Source organism: Microcaecilia unicolor, chromosome 9 (assembly GCF_901765095.1).
Source record: "Microcaecilia unicolor chromosome 9, aMicUni1.1, whole genome shotgun sequence".
NCBI classification, from domain to species: Eukaryota; Metazoa; Chordata; class Amphibia; order Gymnophiona; family Siphonopidae; genus Microcaecilia; species Microcaecilia unicolor.
In genome coordinates this window covers 108246802-108268807 of record NC_044039.1, presented here as the reverse complement: position 1 = coordinate 108268807, position 22006 = coordinate 108246802, and the positions used below count along the sequence as shown (strand labels likewise).

General features: G+C 41.9%; 1 protein-coding gene across 1 annotated transcript in view; it reads left to right on the top strand.

Annotated features, from left to right (window-relative positions):
- Window positions 1–21781, top strand: part of BRMS1L (BRMS1 like transcriptional repressor) — a 115390-nt gene extending 93609 nt beyond the window's left edge. Inside the window, exons 6-10 of the mRNA XM_030214616.1 lie at window positions 2925–3011; window positions 11353–11417; window positions 14817–14856; window positions 17127–17253; window positions 21050–21781. Coding sequence (XP_030070476.1) covers window positions 2925–3011; window positions 11353–11417; window positions 14817–14856; window positions 17127–17253; window positions 21050–21167 — 437 coding nt within the window. The 3' untranslated portion in view covers window positions 21168–21781. The remainder of the gene's footprint in view (window positions 1–2924; window positions 3012–11352; window positions 11418–14816; window positions 14857–17126; window positions 17254–21049) is intronic.
- Window positions 21782–22006: the final 225 nt, after the last annotated feature.

Below are 22006 nucleotides of genomic sequence, written 5' to 3'. Positions count from 1 at the left end.
AGAGGCTGGATATTTTGGTGCCCTTAGTTGCCGGTTCCCTGGGCCAGAGCCTCACCTGGTCCAGTGGTTAAGCCGGCCCTGATGTTGCTATACGAGAAGAGTTCAGTGGGACCTGAATTTCCATTTGAATCAGTCTACACAACCTTGCTTAAAAAGTCAGTTGTTCTCATTGCCTTCTTTGGTCATTTTGCTAATGGACCATTCAATCCATGCTTCTGAAAGGACTTTTTATCCTCAACCTTATATTAAGATAGCCTGCTTGGTTTTTCAATGTTTTTACGGATTGTGCTCTGAAAATATATATAGTAACATAGTAGATGACGGCAGAAAAAGACCTGCACAGTCCATCCAGTCTGCCCAACAAGATAACTCATATGTGCTACTTTTTGTGTATACCTTACCTTGATTTGTATCTGTCTTTTTCAGGGCACAGACCATATAAGTCTGCCCAGCACTAGCCCCGCCTCCCACACAACATCTGGTATTTTCTGTAAATAGGTCAAATTTGAGAAGCGCTCAAAGATTAACTCTTGATTTTCCTTCAATGAAAAATGTAAATTATGATTCTATTTGGGAACATTCATTTACTTATCAAAGTGCTAAAATATGGAATGATATTCCTGTTCAGATTCACTTTAATAAGGCACTCAAAACATTTGTTTGCAAGACAATGATTGTAGATTAAGAGGTGTATTTTCAAAGCACTTAGTCTTACAAAGTTACATAATAACCTATCAAACTTTGTAAGTCTAAGTGCTTTGAAAATGAGCCCCCAAATTATTTAGATTGTGGGAGATTAATGTCCATTTTTGATATTATATTTTTGTATGGTTATTTTATATTCCTTCTCATGTTAAGCTGCTCTTTATATGTAGTCTGCCTTGCATCCTTATGGTTAAAGGTCGAATATAAACTGTATAACACAATACAACCTCAGTATGTTCTGAGAACAGATGCCTCCAGCATAGGTTGCATAATGCACACAGAGTTTCTAGTTGTCAAAAAAGAAGTTACTTGACATCAATCCACCTGAATAAAGAGCGATATATAATACTTAAACTCTTGCAGACCATCTCCTGGGAAAATCTGTATTGATAAAGATAAAAAGACAAGCGATAGCATACCATTATCAAAAACTACATATGTGTTGCCAGATCTTTGGCATTTACTCATATAGGTGCCACATAAATGTTGGTGCCTTCTTTGTAGAATTACTTCTTTACTGTCTAAGATAAAAGTAAAGGCCCAGCAAAGAAGAGCCATGTCAGCATCTATAGCTTATTTAAGAAACGCCTCTCTACAAGAGATCTGCAAAGCTGCCACTTGAGCCTCATTACAGTGAAGAAAGACAAGCTAAGTTGCATCAGCTCTTCTAGGACCATCAAGCAAACTGGTTTCCTTAAAACATGAAATAAGAATGCTGTCCATAAGCAGAACCTCTTAATCTGCAGAGACACCCTGGTCAGGCATAGAGATGCCCTATGCAGTATACAGCTTGGGGGAACCCAATTTGAATGGCTGAGTCATACTTCTTGTCGATGGAAAGTGTTCTCCTTAGAGAGCAGGATAAATTGGACACATAATCCCTTCAGCCTGTAAGAGTTGGCATTAAACTATATTCTAAGATATTTTTGCAGGAGTGTGATGCACAAGAAGGGACATGCATGCTCTGAAGCTTTTCTAGTAATTTCTGAGCTCTGATCACCTGTGTGCATAGGCGCCGACTCCGTGGGTGCTGTGGGAGCTGGAGCACCCCCAATATTTGATCTGCTGGAACCGGAAGTTCACAGCCAGGAGCCAGCCCGACCTGCGCTGCCCGCCCTCTTCTCCCTCAAAACAGTCCTCCGCCTGCCCTTTCCTTTTTGCGTTCTGCCCAGAACTTGTTTTTGTTACATTTGTACCCCGCGCTTTCCAACTCATGACAGGCTCAATGCGGCTTACATATTGTATACAGGTACTTATTTGTACCTGGGGCAATGGAGGGTTAAGTGACTTGCCCAGAGTCACAAGGAGCTGCCTGTGCCTGAAGTGGGAATCAAACTCAGTTCCCCAGGACCAAAGTCCACCACCCTAACCACTAAGCCACTCCTTTAAAAGTCATCTTACTTCTGGGTCCTGGTGGCAGCAGTGAAAGGCGAGCAGGCTCGGGGCGGCGCTTCAGCCTGCCTTCCCTTCTCTCTCAGCTCTGCCTCTGGTCCTGCCCTTGGGAAAACAGTAAATGAGGGCGGGACCAGAGGCAGAGCTGAGAGAGAAGGAAGGCAGGCTGAAGTGCCGAGCCTGCTCGCCTTTCACTGCTGCCACCAGGACCCAGAGGTAAGATGACTTTTTTTAATTCTGTGCGGCACGCAGGAAGGCGAGGGACAGGCGAAGGACTGTTGTGGGAGAAGAGGTCGGGCTGGAACTCGGAGGAGAGGGAGGGAGGGGGGCCTGGAACTCAGAGGTAGGGAGGAGGGCCTGGAACTTGGAGGAGAGGGAGGGGGGTCTGGAACTTGGAGGCAAGGGAGGAGGGGGGCCTGGAACTCAGAGGGGGGGGGAGCAGAGGGGAGGGAGGGGGGAATGCACCACCTGTGAAAAAATTCAGCACCTCCAATCATTTTGAAAAGTTGGCTTCTATGCCTGTGTGTCTGATTTATTCTGCCATCCGTGGGAACACCTAGTTAGAGGTGAGCAACTTTGCTGTACTTTCCTTGTATCCTACTAGTTGGTCTTGTACTAGACCCATAATTTAGTTGCACCAAATGTAGACATCCTGGCCAAAGGCCATGAACCCAGCAGCCGACTATGTGCTGGTTAGTGTTTCATTCAGTGTCCCTGAAAACCACTACCTTCTATGCCTGTACTAGTAGAGATATTTGTCTTGGATTTGTGACTCACTACATGATTTATCCTAATAATGGTACTGTTTGGGTTGGTTTGTGTTTCAGAACTATGGAATGATGAACTACAGTCAAGAAAAAAGCGAAAGGATCCTTTCAGCCCAGATAAGAAGAAGAAGCCAGTTGTTGTATCAGATATCCTTTTCTTGTTGATCTCACAACGGAACAATGCGGCAAGTTTGCACATGTCTGATGATAACCCATGTTGGCCCCAGTACAAAAATTTGTTGGTTGAAGACTTAGTTAAGCTTTGTGTTTAAATTAGTCTTATATTCTATGGATTACTGCTATTATTCAAGGTCACAGGAAAAGCAAGATGGAACCATATATGATACCTCTGTGGGTTGAGAAGAAAGATATAATGGAATTAGAAAAGGTACAGAGAAGGACAACCAAAATGATTAAAGGAATGGAATGACTCTTATGTGAAGAAAGGCAAAGGAGTTTGGGGTTCTTCAATTCTATGCAATTCATCTCCAGTGCTTCCAAACCACAAGGCGATGTTTCGAAGGCAGGATTAGGACGGGCTTAGGGTGTTCCTAACACTTGGATGTTTTACAGCCATAATGGAACAAAATGAAAACATCAGAGTGAAAATCTAAATGCTTGGACTAGACCTGTTTTTAGAATGTATAAGGCACAAAAAGGTGCCCTAAATGACCAGATGACCACTGGAGGGAATCTGGGATGATCCTCCTCCCACCCCCCAAAAATGTGAATACAAATATTACTTACCAGCCTCTATGACAGCCTTGGATATTATAGCTAGGTCTATTAGAGCAGCATGCAGGTCCCTGGAGTAGTCTACTGGTCTGTGCAGTGCACTGTAGATAGACCCAGGCCCATACCTATCCCTACCTATTACTCTTCTGAAGAAACGGTGAGCTCTCCAGAATCCCAGTGTACCCTCATGTAGGTGCCCCCTTCACCCATAAGGTCTACTGTAGTGGTATACAGTTGGCTGGGTGTTGAAGGACTCAGCAGACAAGATAGGGCAGCAACTGTGAAATGTGTACTCGGGAGCATTTATATGATGTCCACAGCAGTGTCCCCTGGGGTGCTCCATTGCGCTCCTGGGATGTCTGGGGGACCAGTCTGCTAAAAATGCTGGTCCCTCCTACATCCCAATGGCTTGATTTTCTACTTTTTTCACTTGTATGGGTTTCTTTTTCCGAAAATGGCCTGAAAAGATAACAAAAACTTGTTACAAACGGTATTTTTGAAAAAAAAGATAGACTTTTGCGGTTTCAAAAATGGTCATGTTTTCTATTCGTATTTGGGACGTTTAGCACAAAATGTCCAAAGTCCGATTTGGACGTCATATCGAAAATGCCCCTCCATGTGAAATGGAATGGGTAAATGTGACTCAATTGGTTGCTGTTTCAAAAAGTACTAAGATGTGAGGACACAATATGAAGTTGCTAAGGGGTCCTTTTACTAAGGCGTGCTAACGGATTTAGGGCACACTAACAATTAGGGTGAGCTAAATGCTGTACAACTCGTATACCTATAGAGCTGCATGGCACTTAACGCACACCAAATCTGTTTTACACATCTTAGTAAAAGGACGTGTAAGGTAGTACCTTTAAAACAAATTGAAGAGAATTTTTTCTTTCAATGTATAGTTCAGCTTTGCAATTCATTACCAACAGATGTAGTAAAAGGAGCTGCATAGTTGGGTTTAAAAAAAAGGTTTGGACAAATTCTTTTGAAAAAAACCCTCCATAAACCATTATTGAGATAGATCTGGGGAAAGCCATTGCTTATTCCTAGGGCAGGGGTTCTTAATGTTTTTTGGTTCCCGCATCCCTTTAACTGATAAGTGAAACCCTCACACCTCTTTCCTAAACCCTCACACCTCTTTCCTAAACCACGTGTCCACTAGTGATTGATGACAGCTACATATGTCACTGTTAGCTGCTGACATATTTCTAAAATTACGATAGTACACAATTATATTACCAGTAACTGTCCTAATAATTACCTTCACTTTCTCCAAAAAGTTTCAGTAAATTGCCTCAGATTTCAAGACCTTTCTCCGCACCCTGTTTGATCTTTTCCTGTAATCCTTAGGGGTGTGGGCACCACTGGTTAAGAACCCCTGCCCTAGGGATAACTACAGGGCCAGATGGCCTGTCCACTAAGGGGCTCATTTTCAAAAGAGAAAAATGTCCGAAAAGTGGCATAAATCTGCATTTAGACATTTTTCTTCAAAACCAATTTTTAGACATTTTTCTATGAAATCCATCAGAAATCACAAGGGGGGTGGGATCTGGGAGTTCCTAACACTTGGACAGTTTTGTCTATACCTGTTTTATTAACGAATAAGCCACAACAAAAATGCCCTAAATGCCCTAAATGACAAGATGAGCAAAGCAGGAATAAAGGAATGACACCACCTTACTCCTTCAGTGTTCACTGACCCCCTCCCACCCTGCAAAGATGTAAATGAAACAGTACATACCAGCCTTTATGACTGCTTCAGATGTTATGGCCAGTTCTATTAGAGCAGCAAGCAAGTTCCTGGAATAGCGTAGTGGTTGGTGCAGTGCACTGTACAGAAGGTGACCCAGGCCCATAATCCACTCTTAACTATTACAGTTGTGGTGGAAAGTGTCAGCCCTCCCCCCCCCCCCAAAAAAAAAAAAACCTACTGTACCCACATATAGGTGGTACCTTCAGCCATAAGGGTTATTTTAGTAGTGTATAGTTGGGTACAGAAGGCTCTTTGTGGGTTTTGAAGTGCTCACCTTACAATATAAGAGGGTAATAGTGAGATGTATGCCTAGGATCTTTTATGTGAAGTCTACTGCAGTGCCACCTAGGGTTCCCCACCGCTCTGCTGGGATGCCTTTGTGGCCAGTCTACTAGGAAAGCTGGCTCCTCCAATGTCCTAATGGCTTGATATTGTGCGTTTTTCACTTAGATCTTTTTTTTTTATAGACTGAAAAGATAGACATACTAAGCACAACATCATCTAGGAGATAAGTCATTTAAAAAAAAAAAAAGATAGACGTTTTTCTGGTTTGAAAATGGTCATTTTCACTACTTGGTTTTTGGATGTGTTCAGCAAAACGTCCAAAGTTGGATTTAGACGTCATTGAAAATGCCCCTCCACTTAAGCTAGGCATCCACCTAAGGTGTCGCAATTTAGAGGGCAACACCAGCGCCAATGTGACAGCATCTATAGAAAATCTTTGTGGCTGACATGGGGCCTTGAGCATCTACGCATTTTCAAGGCTTGTTTGGAGGGGGCAGAAGCTGGCAGGCCTTGAGCATGCACAGATGTTCAAGGGCCTGTGCTAACCCCAGTGAATATTCTACAAATGGTGACTACTGCATCGCCACCCAGGAGGAAGGGGATGTAAGCCCCTGAACACCTTATGAGGGTTGAGGAAGGCAAAGAAGGAGGGACACATGCTAGAGACCATGGGGGGAGAGAGGAGGGAGATGCTAGATTTCATGGTGTTGGAAGAAAGGACAAAGCTGCTGGAGACTACGGGGGAGGAGAGTATGGAGGTAGGAAAGGAGAGAGATGCTGGACGTCTTAAGGGGAGGGGGAGATGAGTGTAATGTTGCACTGTGGAATGGTGGGGAAGGGAATGGGAGATATTGGAAGTGGGAGAGGAGAGCCTTGAGCCACCCTGTGATGGGGAGTGGTGCATGTCTGAAGGTTCACCTAAGCATCGCCATGCTGGGACAGACCAAGGGTCCATCGAGCCCAGCACCCTGTCACCGACAGTGGCCAAAAGAACAAGTAATTTGTCCCACCCATCCTAGAAATAGTGTATTATTCCCTTGTCCATTCAGTAACATTTTATGGCCTTTTCCTCCAGGAAGCTGTCCAACCTTTTTTTGAAGTCCGCTAAGTTAACCGTCTTAACCACTTTTTCCGGCAGTGAATTCCAAAGTTTAACTACGCGTTGAGTGAAGAAAATTTTCCTCCGATTCGTTTTAAATTTACCACACTGCATCTTCATCGCATGTCCCCTTGTCCTAGTGTTTTTGGAAAGCGTAAACAGACGCTCCACATCTACCCGTTCCATTCCACTCATCTTATAGACCTCTATCATATCTCACCTCAGCCGCCTTTTCTCCAAGCTGAAGAGCCCACCTCTTCAGCCTCTTCAGCCTTTCCTCATAGGGAAGTTGTCCCATCCCCTGTATCATCTTTGTCGCCCTTCTCTTGACCTTTTTCAGGTTGCATAGCATGGAATCTTGCTAGTTTTTGGGATCCTGCCAGGTACTTGTGACCTGTATTGGCAGTGAAACAGGATGTTAGGCTAGGTGGACTTCTGTTCTGACCCAGTATGACAATTCTTGTGTTCTTATTAATAGTTGCAAATATTGACCCACAAGGGAGGGTGTAGAGACAGAGGCTCATTGTTGGTAGAGGTCATGATTTCATTACAGGAGGCCAATAGTTTTCCTGTTTGTGGGTAAATGGAGTGTGCATAGCCTAGGATGCATTTCTGAAGACTATAGAAATAAGAGCTAGATGGTATCTTGACTTTGATGTATGAATTGATGCCTAAGCAATAGAATTGCATATTTGGTTCTGTGATCTTGAATTAATCATTGAAAATTGCTAATACATTTAGTATGTCCTACATATATTCTGTTGATCTTAATTAACTGATGAAAACAAACTGAAAGTAGGTAAAATATCAAAGCTGGGAAGAGGTTATTACCTGGTTGCTTTTGCAGGGATCTTGCTTGTTCGGGGTACCATCCAGCTTATACTGAGCACTGCTCTCTCGTTGGAGAGCGTTGGTGCCAATTCCAGCAAGTACTGTGGAGGATACCTGTTGATGTCAACGGGGGTTTTCCTGCTCTCTATAAGAGGCTGCTACTATTGCGATGTACGGCCACAGGGCGTGCCCAAAAGAGCATGCCAAGCCCCTTGGAGCATCGAGGAGCGTTAATTTAGAGTTTTCTTTGTCTTGAGTTTAGAAGAGGAAGTAGAAACAAAACCACAGTCTGTATGTACTATGTTCATTATTGCATGCTGTCTGCGATGCGGTAATGAGGGACTTGCATGATCATTGTAGAGGCAGGAAAGATCTTCTCGGTTGGTTTTCTGGTGGTTCCACTGCTTTGGTATCAATAATACTGAGGTTAAGCAGGCTGCACGTGACCTGATGAAGCAAACCTCAGATGTTCTCTCTATCGCCAGCTGCTGGCAGAGGGACATAACCCACAAGTCTCTGGATTGATCTGTTAGGAATAATGGAAAGAAAATTATCGGGTAAGGACTAATTTTACCTTCTGATCTAAACTCAACTCATTTTTTGGAGAACCTCTTCAGTGCAGCTGAAAGTGCATGCACTAAGAAACATCACACATTATCTTTGCCAGATTGAAGGAGAATTTCCAGACAGTTAATTTGACCTAGGCAAATTGTTTTGAATATTGCCCTCACCATATCATAAACTTACCACAAAATAAAAACACAAATGTATAGCTAGATTTAAAAAATCATATTTGAAATAGAACAAGAAGTTTCATATGTGATGATTATGGAAAAGGTGATCATTTTCTTTTAATAGTGGGCCTGTACCTCTGAAATCATACTTCAAGCTGTATCTAAACCTGTACCTGCTAAGAGATTTTGGCCGTGGGTGCTGGGGAGTGTGGCTGGTTTGAGTTAGATGTAGGGGTCGAAAGATCTTTTCATTGGTCTTGCTCATTTTGAGGAAAACTTTTAGGGCCCTGTTTACTAAAGTGTGCTAGAGGTGCACTAGCGTTTTTAGTGCACTCTAACTGTGTAGATGCCCACAATATTCCTGGGTGTCTACACGGTTAGCGCATGGTAATTTTTAGCATACTCTAAAAATGCTAGCACACCTTAATAAACAGGACCCTTAAAGTCATTTCTTCGCAAAGAGTGGTGTGTTATATATCAAAATAGGGGCATATAAAATTCTGTATACAGCTAGTACATGCATAAACTGAGTGAGTGGAAGTGTTCTCAAGAGTGAAGTTGGTGAGGAATTTGTGTTCACACTAGGGTGGTTTTCAAAATGTAATATGCATGTTTTCATTCTGAAAAATGTCTTGGTTATAAACTTACTTCCTTTATGTCTGCAGCAAAAGCTTTGGCCCTCTTATTGACTCTCCACTCATATTTTTCAAGATGTTATTTATGCTATCTGATATGCTCAAAGAATCTAATTCTAAATTTCAGCCCTCTTGTCTGATATTGTCTCCTGGATGTCCCACCACCACTACCACACTTCCCTCTTTTTCTGTCTTTGGATAAGACTTTCATCCTACAGTCTGAGTTGTCTTTTGTGAATTTGGATTTTAGATTTAATTACTTACCTTTTCCAATTCCAATCTAAAGGCAAATTGCATTTCAGGCACTGTATTTCTCTACCCCGGAGTCCTTACAATCTAAGTTTGTGCCTGAGGCAAGTGAAGGTAAACTGATTTTCCCAGAGTAACAAAGAGTATCAGTTGGAGAAGCAGGATTTGAATCTTAGCCTTCTCTGGTTTTCAGCATACTGCTCTAATCAGTAGACCACCTCACTCTCTCATTCTCAGCACACATCCAAAACACTGCTAAATTATACCGTTCATTACTCTGTAACATTATCAGATTATTTCTACTACTACTACTTAACATTTCTAGAGCGCTACTAGGGTTACGCAGCGCTGTACAGTTTAACAAAGAAAGACAGTCCCTGCTCATAGGAGCTTACAATCTAAAGGACGAAGTGTCAAGTTGGGGCAGTCTAGATTTCCTGAATAGAGGTATAGTGGTTAGGTGCCGAAGGCGAAATTGAAGAGGTGGGCTTTGAGCAAGGATTTGAAGAAGGGCAGGGAGGGGGCCTGGCGTATTCTTTCTGAATATGCTGCTAATAACCTTACCCACTGCCTCTTAGTCTTTTGCAGCCTGCTGCTCCTAGGTCTGCCACTGAGCCATTTTTGCATTGTATCTTTTAAAAATTGTGGTGTGCAATGTATTTTCCATATAACCCCTATTCTCAGCTTCCATATGCAATTCAAGGGTCTGGTAGTCACCTCCAAGTGCATTCACTCTGCAATTTTTTTATGGTCTATCCTTTATCTCCCAGATACTCTTCCTCCTGCTCCACACACTTTATTCCTCATGCAGAATGCTTTCATCTGTGCCCCTTGCCTTTTCTGCCTTGCTGTATTGAATATCTTGGTGAGAGAATACTCTTGCACTATGTACACGGAGAGACTAAGGGCCAGGAGACAGCAATGTAGAGCAGGCATTGGACAAGAATCAGGAAACACTTGTGTAGAACCAGCATTGGTCAGGAGCAGAAGCCAGATGAACAGAATTTCCATGTCACAAACTCCAAAGAGACTGTTGGACAAGCAGAGATGTCTTCCTGTACTTTCTTGTATCTTAGTTTCAGTTTAATGCACACCTTGTGCTGCCCCAAAGAGGAACTTCCAAAGGCTTATCTGCATCTGTTAGTTTTCACTAGATAACTATTCTCAGATTTCTTGGATCAACAATCTCCATAGCTCTGCTGAGCTGTCCAGCCTCAGTTCCCTAGAGGCACAGGTTCAGCCCTGTTGACCAGGGCATTTAGATAGCCTTTCTGAATCAATATGCCATGCTTCCTTTCTTGCCATATTCACATTCTGTATTTAAATTTTAAAAATCACCTTTCTGAGCCTACTCTTAAAAACTAAAACACCAGCTTTCCCTGATTATAGCCACCTTGATTTAATCATTTTATGTTAAACAAAGTTCCTTTTACTGTACATGCCTTCTTTGCAGGTTTGCGCTAGACAGTAAGCTCTATCGAGGAAAGTCTGTCTCTTCTGTGTTTGTGTTATAGTGCTATGTAGACAGTTAATAGGCCCACAAAACTTCAGATTAGTCACCAGTGGGAGCCCACATAATTTTCCAGATTTAATTAAAGCTCATTCCTTATCGTCCTCACCAGTTTAGTCCATAAATTACGCCTGTCAACCAGCAGATGGAGACAAAGAAAGTCCTGAGCACTTTGCCCTGTAAGAGCACCATGCAGTGTTAGCGCCTCATTATCTCTCTATCTCCATCAGATGTGACAGGCAAACTTGAACATCAAGGAAGCCAGCTGCTGGGCTAGTTGGAGAACTGGGTCCCCAGTTGCACGTGGGTCTGAAATTAAAAAAAGAAAAATTTATGTTGGAAAGAATTTAGACTTTTAAATGGATAATTACTCAGAGGAGTCGCAGTCACTCCCCTCCCCCCTCTCACCACCCAGTTTTCTTCACTGTTTTGAATTGAACTTATTTGTGGGCAGTTTACAAGTGGAAGCAGCAAAGACAACATTTCTTGTCTACTTAAGGCAGATGAACTCATTCTGGCTGCCACAGGCTGAATGCTGACCATTTTTTCCCCCCATTCAAGTCCTGAGTTTTCTTTCTCTTTAAGTTTGCTTTTGAAAGTACATAGTCAAAATGTAGCTGCTTCATTGTAAAATCAGTTTTTCCTTAACTGTTTAACGACCCTATATAGTTTACATGTTACAAGACCTGGACATACTTGAAGACTGGACTACAATCAGAAAGGTATGATTGAAGTAGGAGTAGTGGTACTCATGAGTTTGTAGTCATTGACCCATTGCTGTTAGGCTGTATCCTAATGGTGAATTGTTTCTTCTATACCTTGGCTGCTTTAAGTAGTTATAGAAGGTGCAAGAAATAGATTCCCCTATGCACTATGTAAATGCAAGTCTCAGGTATAGCCAAATGGCAGCTTTAACAGTTGGCCCAGACTATCTCACATGTTGATTTCATGCATATGAACCAGTGAGCAGCCTTCTTAGTACCAGTGCTGTGGAGTCGGTACATCAAACCTTTGACTCTGACTCCAATTCCTACTATGTATTATACAGTGGTGGACATAAGTATTTGATCCCTTGCTGATTTTGTAAGTTTGCCCACTGACAAAGACATGAGCAGCCCATAATTGAAGGGTAGGTTATTGGTAACAGTGAGAGATAGCACATCACAAATTAAATCCGGAAAATCACATTGTGGAAAGTATATGAATTTATTTGCATTCTGCAGAGGGAAATAAGTATTTAATCCCTCTGGCAAACAAGACCTAATACTTGGTGGCAAAACCCTTGTTGGCAAGCACAGCGGTCAGACGTCTTCTGTAGTTGATGATGAGGTTTGCACACATGTCAGGAGGAATTTTGGTCCACTCCTCTTTGCAGATCATCTCTAAATCATTAAGAGTTCTGGGCTGTCGCTTGGCAACTCGCAGCTTCAGCTCCCTCCATAAGTTTTCAATGGAATTAAGGTCTGGTGACTGGCTAGGCCACTCCATGACCCTAATGTGCTTCTTCCTGAGCCACTCCTTTGTTGCCTTGGCTGTATGTTTTGGGTCATTGTCGTGCTGGAAGACCCAGCCACGACCCATTTTTAAGGCCCTGGCGGAGGGAAGGAGGTTGTCACTCAGAATTGTACGGTACATGGCCCCATCCATTCTCCCATTGATGCGGTGAAGTAGTCCTGTACCCTTAGCAGAGAAACACCCCCAAAACATAACATTTCCACCTCCATGCTTGACAGTGGGGACGGTGTTCTTTGGGTCATAGGCAGCATTTCTCTTCCTCCAAACACGGCGAGTTGAGTTCATGCCAAAGAGCTCAATTTTTGTCTCATCTGACCACAGCACCTTCTCCCAATCACTCTCGGCATCATCCAGGTGTTCACTGGCAAACTTCAGACGGGCCGTCACATGTGCCTTCCGGAGCAGGGGGACCTTGCGGGCACTGCAGGATTGCAATCCGTTATGTCGTAATGTGTTACCAATGGTTTTCGTGGTGACAGTGGTCCCAGCTGCCTTGAGATCATTGACAAGTTCCCCCCTTGTAGTTGTAGGCTGATTTCTAACCTTCCTCATGATCAAGGATACCCCACGAGGTGAGATTTTGCGTGGAGCCCCAGATCTTTGTCGATTGACAGTCATTTTGTACTTCTTCCATTTTCTTACTATGGCACCAACAGTTGTCTCCTTCTCGCCCAGCGTCTTACTGATGGTTTTGTAGCCCATTCCAGCCTTGTGCAGGTGTATGATCTTGTCCCTGACATCCTTAGACAGCTCCTTGCTCTTGGCCATTTTGTAGAGGTTAGAGTCTGACTGATTCACTGAGTCTGTGGACAGGTGTCTTTCATACAGGTGACCATTGCCGACAGCTGTCTGTCATGCAGGTAACGAGTTGATTTGGAGCATCTACCTGGTCTGTAGGGGCCAGATCTCTTACTGGTTGGTGGGGGATCAAATACTTATTTCCCTCTGCAGAATGCAAATAAATTCATATACTTTCCACAATGTGATTTTCCGGATTTAATTTGTGATGTGCTATCTCTCACTGTTACCAATAACCTACCCTTCAATTATGGGCTGCTCATGTCTTTGTCAGTGGGCAAACTTACAAAATCAGCAAGGGATCAAATACTTATTTCCACCACTGTACATGTAAGAGAAATTTGATTACTTATAGAAACATAAGATAAGATATTTCTGTATGTACAAAATTAGGACTATAAACCACAAAATATATTTATTTAAAGATTAAAGTATAAAATGATAAATTTTACCATATATTATAATTTTTTTTTTTTTTAGTATCTGGAGTCGGTACATTTTTTATTGACTGACTGACTCCAACTCCACCCAAAATTGACTCCGATTCCACAGCCCTGATCAGTTCCTTCTGTTAGAACATCTCCCAAGAAAGCTTATTCTTGTATAGGCACAGTTTTGTGGAATTCATTTCCACTGGACATGAGAAGGTCAATATAGTAGCCACACAATTAATGTATAATTTATAATTTGAAGCACCTAACTTAAACAGCGCCACTGACTACATGTATAATTTGAAACTATCTGTTTAAGCAGCTCTGCTGGATAAACACATATAATTTGGAAAATTCAAATTAGACATTTCAAGTTATACCTGTTCTTTGTGTGGCCCACTTAAACATTGCACATTACTCTACCACTGTTCTCTAATCTATCTCAGATATAGATACATTTCATTACAGCTCTGGCCTCCACCTCTACCACCATTGGTATAGCACTCCAGCAGTTATCATTTATCTCTTTATTTCTTTAATTATTCATGTATTTAAACTAAACAGATTACAAACATAACATCCTTAATTAAAAACAGTCAACAAAACAATATAAACAATTAAAACAATCCAAATAAACACTAATGGCCCTGTTTATAAAGGTGCACTAGCATTTTTAGCGCATGCTAACCATGTAGATGCCCATAGAAATATTATGGGTATCTATATGGTTAGCACACGCTAATTTTTAGCATGCGCTAAAAATGCTAGCCTGCATTTGTAAACAGGGCCCTAAAAGAATACATGGTTTTTATCCTCACTTAAACAGATGTGAGAATGCGTTACCTCTTAAGTTCTCACAAGTTTCATATTTAAATCAACTTTGTGGGTCTTCTCCACTTCTCACCATCCAGCCTTTAGCTCTGCATTTCTCAGACAAAATAGAAAAAAGTAAACAAATAGTTTACTCGTAGGAAGAGATTACTTTTTGTCTCACAACAGAGTGAGATTCCATCTGACAGATCATGAGAACAATTTTTTTCTGTAAGTGAAAGAGGTGTTATCATTGATTTGTTTTCTATTTCATAGATAGTTGCCCTTTCTATCTTAATCCTGCCTCTCAAGTAATTGAATGGCTTACTTCATTATCCTGCAGTTTTAGGTAGCAATCTGCTTTGGACCCTAAGGTAGTTGGTGGAATATAAAGCTGAGATTAAATTAGATTAATAATCAAAATCAGCCAAGCACCCTTATAAATCTGATCTTGAGGTTGTAAGTTAGTTCCACCTTCTTGAACACCTTCTGTATGTATGGAAGGAGAATAGGTGTCCTTTGCTCTCTTTAACAGCTTTGTGTGACTTTTGTTTGCATTTGTTCCAGGCAATGGCTACACTAGGCCCACATAGAGTAAAGCCAGAAGGTAAGTCATGTTTGTTTGTTGATTAGTAGTTGAATGATGTTGTCAACTCGAAAGTCAAATGCATTAAGCTTCACAGAGAAAGGGGATCATAGTTATCATGCAACAGCAACACCTAGTGATCAGATTTAGGCCCTAAGATTTCAGGTTTCGGTCCCGGATAAGGATTTTGATTTTTAAATTTGATTTGCCTTTTCCAAATCCAAGTCAAGGCATGTTATACATGTTCCATATGTAGTTCCCTACTTAATAGGGCTTGCAATTGTTTTGTACCTGAGGTAATGGAGGGTTAAAGCACTTGGCCAAAATCACAAGATATGTCAGTGGGAGACACTGAATTTTGAACCCTGAATTTTCTGGTTCTCAACCCACTGATTATTACTACAGTGACTGGAATAGTTGATTTAGGAAATGGCGGGAAACAAGGGAGAATTCCCCAGTTCTAGTTCCAATTGAACTAGAAACCGAAAGAAGGAGGAAATTTCCAGACCATTCCCCCCCCCCCCCCCACCCAAAACAAAAACCAAACAAAAAATTGGTAGTAATGTGATTCATTGGTTTAGATATAGCATTGCAGGATGAATAAAAGCCACCCAAGCTGCCATTCCTGCTTCTCTGGTCCATCTTACAGATGCAGCCTTAGAGATACAAGATAGATACAATACTTGCAGCTGGTTTGTGGTGTAAGTAACATAGTATATGGTGGCAGATAAAGACCCACATGGTCCATCTAGTCTGCCCAATAAGGCGGCCAGAACAACTACCACTTATACTCCGTTATGATCAAATACTGACATCACAAATGGGGCAGTCACACAATCCATGGAAGAGTGGTTTTATAATTTTGATGCCACATAGTCACATTCATTGTCAATACTTGATTAAACCAATGGAGTAACACAGCTTTATTCTGCTTCTAAGCCATGGTAGCTTTGTGAGAGATTTAAGAGAAGAGAGATGGTGCTAACGGAAGAAAAGCCCAAGGATTCTACATAAAGGCACTGGAAGAGTAGAACCACACACAGATTCTCTCATTTCCCCACCCTTGGCCTGCTGCTCTATGACAAACAAATATTATAGAAAGACAGATTTCAGTTGAAATGACAGTGTGTGAAACTTGAGCGAGTCCTGATTAGGATTGGAGGGTTTATATGCAGAAACAAGAGGCAAAGCACAATATGAAAGAACAGTATATGTCCAGTTGTGTGTTGCTAGTAATTATTATGTAATCACTGCTTAACGGAGAACCCAAATACGTGTTTGAGGTCTGGCTTCTGCTGTTCGAAGTGACTCAGAGTAGGACTGAAGTAGCTTGCACTTCTTCTGAAGCGGAACCCTGCTAGGGTTACAAGGCTAGCCTGCCTTGTATGGGAAAGCGCGGGGTACAAATGTAATAAATAAATAAAAATATGGCTCCAGAAAAAGGAGGACACATTGAGCCAGTCCGGGTTTTGCTTCCATTGAAACCAATGGAAGTAAAACCCAGACTGGCTCAATCTGTCCTCCTTTTTCTGGAGCCATATGGTAACCCTACCGGGCCTGAGCCTAGAGGGGCTAGTTCACAAGAGAGTTGTATACTGCCATGAGGGGATCTGGATTCAGTTTCTAGTTCAGGCTTCTGTTCCCCAGGCCAGTAGAGGCTGGTGATGCTGTGGTGGCAGTGTTCAAGGCCCATGAAGGGAAGGAGGTCATCCCATCCTTCAGGGGTAACACCTACCAGCTTTACCTAGGATCAGTGTTAACCAAGTTCTAGAGAGAGAGAGAGAGAGAGAGAGAGCCATAGTTTGTGGTGTCTGGCTCAGTACTTTGCTAAAATGGCTTAACTGAGCTAAGAGAGGGATATATATATAAGTAGAGAGAAAACCCTGGGAGGTTCTGAACAAAGGCTGATGAGACTGTAGGCCAGGTGAAGTTGGTGTGAGGAAAGTTTTGGGTCAAAAGTAAAGGCAGAGCCAAGAAATGCTAACAGTGAAATCACCTGGCCAGCATTTGAAATATAAGGCTGTTATCTTAGCCAGGAACTCAGTGTACTATTGAACTTAGTTTCAAACAAAAGGTAAATGAGAATGCACAAAGTGGTATTGTGACAAGCCTCTGCCAGTGATAGGACCATCATGCGCTTAAGTGTGAAGCCTCCTATCACATGAGGGCAACTTTTGAGTCTGTGTTAACTAATGACCTGAACACCTGGGATAAGAAACCCTAATGGGAAATATCTTTTTTTTTTTTTTTCTAATTTGAATATAAAATGCTTTCATTGTTAATTCCTTCAGCACCTATAAAACTGGAGAAATATCCACATAATGCACGTTCTGAAGAGGGGCGGTTACACTATGATGGCGAGTGGTACGGCCGGGGGCAGACAATATGCATAGACAAGAAAGATGAATACCCTACCAGGTAAAGACTGCACTGTAGATATTGGAAAGGTCTGTTCTGAGAAAGCTGCTCCATAAAACATCCTTATGGAACTCTATCCTTTAAGAAAATCCTTGTAAACTGTTACTATTCTCATTCTTATGCCTTATTTACACTTGATTGATTAGGATTTATTTATCACTTTTTTGAAGAAATTCTCCCAAGGCAATTTATAAGACGTAACTGTTAATTATTAAAAAAAAAAGACCAAAAAGAAATCACAATTTGAAGACATAAGTAATATTTATTTTCTGTGAAATGTTTTTATCTTCTTATTTTAATTTGTTGAGCTTTACATTTAGGAGTGAAATCAAGAAAATGCATCAAAAGTTAGCTGCCAAAAATTTGGGCACTAAGGACTAGATTCTTTATATTACTCCTAAAAAAAAATTGGCGTGATTTTTTTATAATGAAAATGTTAAAAGTTATAGGGCTATCAGACAGCAGTATCTGAAATTTGTTTATAACTGTAGCACAGCAGCAGAATATCAAAGGGTAGGCCTTTACCACCTGGTTAAGGCTTCTGAGATATTTTGATAATTTTCTCATAGCACCTTTGACAAAAAAAAAGGTGCAGTTAATAGGAATGAAGTGGACATGAATGCAGCCATAGCATCTTGAGAGGTTGAGGCTCTTGAAAACTGCATTGCAGGGGATGTTACGGTGCCACATTGGAAGAGACCTCAAAGCATCAGGCACTAAAAGAGAAAATTTGAGACGCTAATTTTTCAAGCCAGTAGTGAAGATAGAAAAACCTGAAATTTGCTAAGTTATCTATATTAATAATTCTCACCTCAAACATTCTGAAGCTCACTCTATGGCAGGGAAACCCTGGAGCCCTGCACTTAGGCTCTCACCACTCACTGTCACTCATGCACCACTCACTCTCACTGATAGACCCACCCACAGCCACGCCCCTTCCGCACATAATTTGCTACCTCAACGTTCTAATGAAGCTGCAACTTCCGGTTTGTGAGGTGCCAGAGATCGGAATTTAGCCCCATTACTGTTTGCCCCGCCCTCGCGTCAAACGTGATGACGTCGAGAGCGGAGCTATGACACTTGACCAATCGCATCGCTAAGCCCTGAACGTCATCACGTTTGACGCGAGGGCGGGGCATACATCGATCTACCACGCGACGACGAACGGAGGGAGTGAGCCAGGCAGGCTGTAGGTCACAGGCAGCGAGGGAGCCAGCTAGCCACTCTCTACATCGCGGGGCGGGTCACCGGGCGGGGCAGGGTGCCCACGACCACCGTGAAGCACGGAGGGTAAGTCCAGCAACAAGGGGAGGGGGATGGGAACGAAAGCGCCTTGCTAGCGCCCGTTTCATTGGCCTCAGAAACGGGCCTTTCTTACTAGTGACTTTATAAATGTGAAAAAATACAGATATTATCAAAAATTCCTTCTGTCTTGGGAACAATTTGTTCTGTGCACTTTCCGATCTGACGAAGAAGGGCAACCTTCGAAAGCTAATCAAGAAATGTATTAAGTTATGTCCAATGAAAAAGGTATCATCTTATTTTCTTTTCCATGTTTTATTTTGTTTGATTTCTATTGATAACCTTCTGTGCACTGTGAAACAACTCCCTTCATTCTATTACTGTATCATCTAAGGGGTAAATTATTTTGTTGATATACTGCCTTTTGAGCAAAGGCCAAGGCCTTAAAGTACAGCAGAAAGAAATAAGATAAGTCAAGTAGAGAGTATAATTCAAATCATAGAAGTGATGAGAATAAAAGAGAAAGTTATAAATTGAAAACCAAAGAAATGAACAAAAGAAGGAAACAATGGGAGGGAAAGCAGGAGAGAGACCAGGTTTACAACTGTTTCTTGAAAATAGTGACCCACCCCTGCATTTCCACCATTCAGTACCTGTGCCATTTACAGTTCACTCTTTGGGACAAGCTGTCTCTAAAAGGACTCTTGCTGCCCATAAGCTTGCCAGATTTAAAGGAGGCATAAGTACTTCACCCTGGGATGCAGCAAGAGATTGACTTTAAATAGAAGCAAGTAAGATTTATTCAGTGCTGGGTCAAGAGACTGTGAAGCCCTGAGCCAACTTTTGTTCGGTGCACCCCCTATCTCTCAGGCCACCCCCCCACCAGTTGTTCTTTAAAGGCAGTTTTCTCACAAGCACCAGCAGCATTTCACCTGACACTACTCACACCAGCCCTGGTGTCTTCCATCTCCGGCACCTCGCCCGCCCCCTTTTTGATGTAACTTCCTGTTTTTGCAGGAGCGCAGCAGAAGGAAGTCACTTGGGCTGGTGTGGGTAGCTTTAGGTGAAGCGCTGCCAGTGCTGGGGGGGGGGGGGGGGGAATGCCTTCAAAGGTAGATGGAGGGGAAGACTGGCCTGAGGTGGGGGTTTGCCAGACCTGGGGACAGAGAAATATGCTGATGATGTGGGACGCACTGCTACTAGTCAGAGGAGCAAGTTTATGGCTGGTGCAGGGGGGAAGATGAGGCATGCTTTTGGCGCCATTGATGCTTGTCACCCTGAGCCAGTACCTCACCTGGTCCATGCATTGATCCGGCCCTAGATTTATTTATTTAAGTTATTTATACAAGTTTTTATATACCACCTACATGTTAATGAAAACAAATTAAATCACCATTGAAAACCTTCCCTTTCCCACACTCCTTAATAAAACTTTGTATATTTCCTGAATACAAAAGGTGTCCCTAACTCCTGATCTATCTTGACCTAACCCCTTATTATTATTGAGTGGGGAGAAAGAGAGACTGGTAGCTACTGGCAAGGGAGAGAGCCTCAAGAAAAATGTCTGGGGGAGGGAGAGAAGAACAGACAAGTAAGGACTGACTTAGAGGGAAGGAGAAATAGACTGGTTAGGTGGAGCAAGAGGGAGGGAGAATGGATGGGGGAGAACAGATTGACAGAAGTTGAAGAAATAGAGACCTATGGGGATTGTTTGGGGGGGGGGGGGAGAGACTGGTTGAGAGAGAAAGGGGAAGGGAGATGGAGGGCTACTACAGACAGATTTGATGCCAAAGGGAGAGGGGGCTAGGAAGAGTGGTGGGGATGAATTGAGAGTCCTTGTACTTTTTGGAGGATAATAAGGAATCCGTGCAACCAAAAGTTAGAAACCTTTGGTTAAGCAATTTTTGGATTCCTGTTTTACTAGTTTTGAGTGTTTATGGCTCTGGATTATATAGGAATGGGATTTGGACCTGAAGGGCCCTAGGTTCTATCTCCCACAGCTGTAACCTCCTTTGGTTTATTTGAAATGTATATTGTAATCCCACTGCAGACAGGGCTTTAATGTACTGTTCTAGTTTCTAAATGTACTGTACTTATCAGTGGTGCCATGGTTCTTGTTGCTGCAACCCACAAACTGCCTGCCACCAAAGATCTTTACTGAGGTGAGCAGAAAGATCACAATTTACAATGGGGGGGGGGGGGGGGGAGTTGGGTGTGTGTGTGTGTGTGTGATATCTGTATTTAGACTAAATAGATCCCCAAACCTACAACATTGAATTAAGGTTACAAGAAAAGCTGTTCTGGAAAGCCCTTGTGGTGCTTGAGGGATGGACGTGTTTGCAAGGGATTTGGAATGCAGGAATGTGAATATTGGCAATTATTAATAAACACTGTCCTGATAATTTCATAATTATGTGCATTCCTACACTTAATTTGGCTAAAACCATTCTGTGTAATTAAAATTACACAGCGAGACTGTTCATCCCTCTGCATGGCTAATTTGGTTGTTTTTAACTGTGTGTTTTGTTTTCTTTGTTTTGCTTTTACTTTTTAGTGCCATAATTACAACAATTAACCACGATGAAGTTTGGTTTAAGAGGCAGGATGGGAGCAAATCCAAACTCTACATTTCCCAGCTGCAGAAAGGAAAATACACAATAAAACATATATAGCACGGACCCCAGCTGCTAATCAGTGCGGGATTACTAGCTGTTACTATGATAAATGTGCCATCTGATGGAAAATATATTTAAAACACTTTTTGTATGATACTGTGTTATGTTTATGGAGCTATCTGCCCTGTGTAAGTAACTGGTACTGTAAACAAATTATTGTTGTATATTGTTATGTATATAGCTGATAATAGTAATCATGATTTCAAAAGGCCTTTTGACTCGTCAGCTGAGTACAGTTCCTCCCTAATGAGGCATAGCTTTTAAAGCAGCAGTAGATCATGTCCTTAAAGGATCAGCTGGCCTGTCTTTTGGTTTTGCTTTTTCTCTTATTCCTAGTTCTCCTATCCTTTTCTTGGATCAGGGTTTTTCCTCTTATATTTTCAAATCTTTTGGAATCAGATGTGTCTTTCATTTGCTCTCACCCCATGGCGTTAGGCCGTGTTCTTCTCTCTAATCAGTGTTAGTTGTTCATGGGCGATGTAACGTGCAGTATCTTGATGACAAACAGCACATCAGCATCTCCAGTTCACTTGATCTTAAGTGATTAGGTTGCAACCACTTCCCAATATGTCCTTCATTTCAGGAATAAAATAGGAGCTAGAAATAAGAGTACTTCATTATTCGATTTTATTTTAACTTTTGAGTAAAAAGAAATCTAGCACTGCTGCTTTAAAAACAACAAATTAGATTATATTTAAAAACATTTTATTTGTAAAATATGCAGAAAAAAAGAAAAAAATACTCTTTGATATTATTTGTTCATGTATATAAGTGTACATGTGTTATTTTTATGAACATTTTGTGGAAGAGAAACCATATCTCCATATATCAGTGTT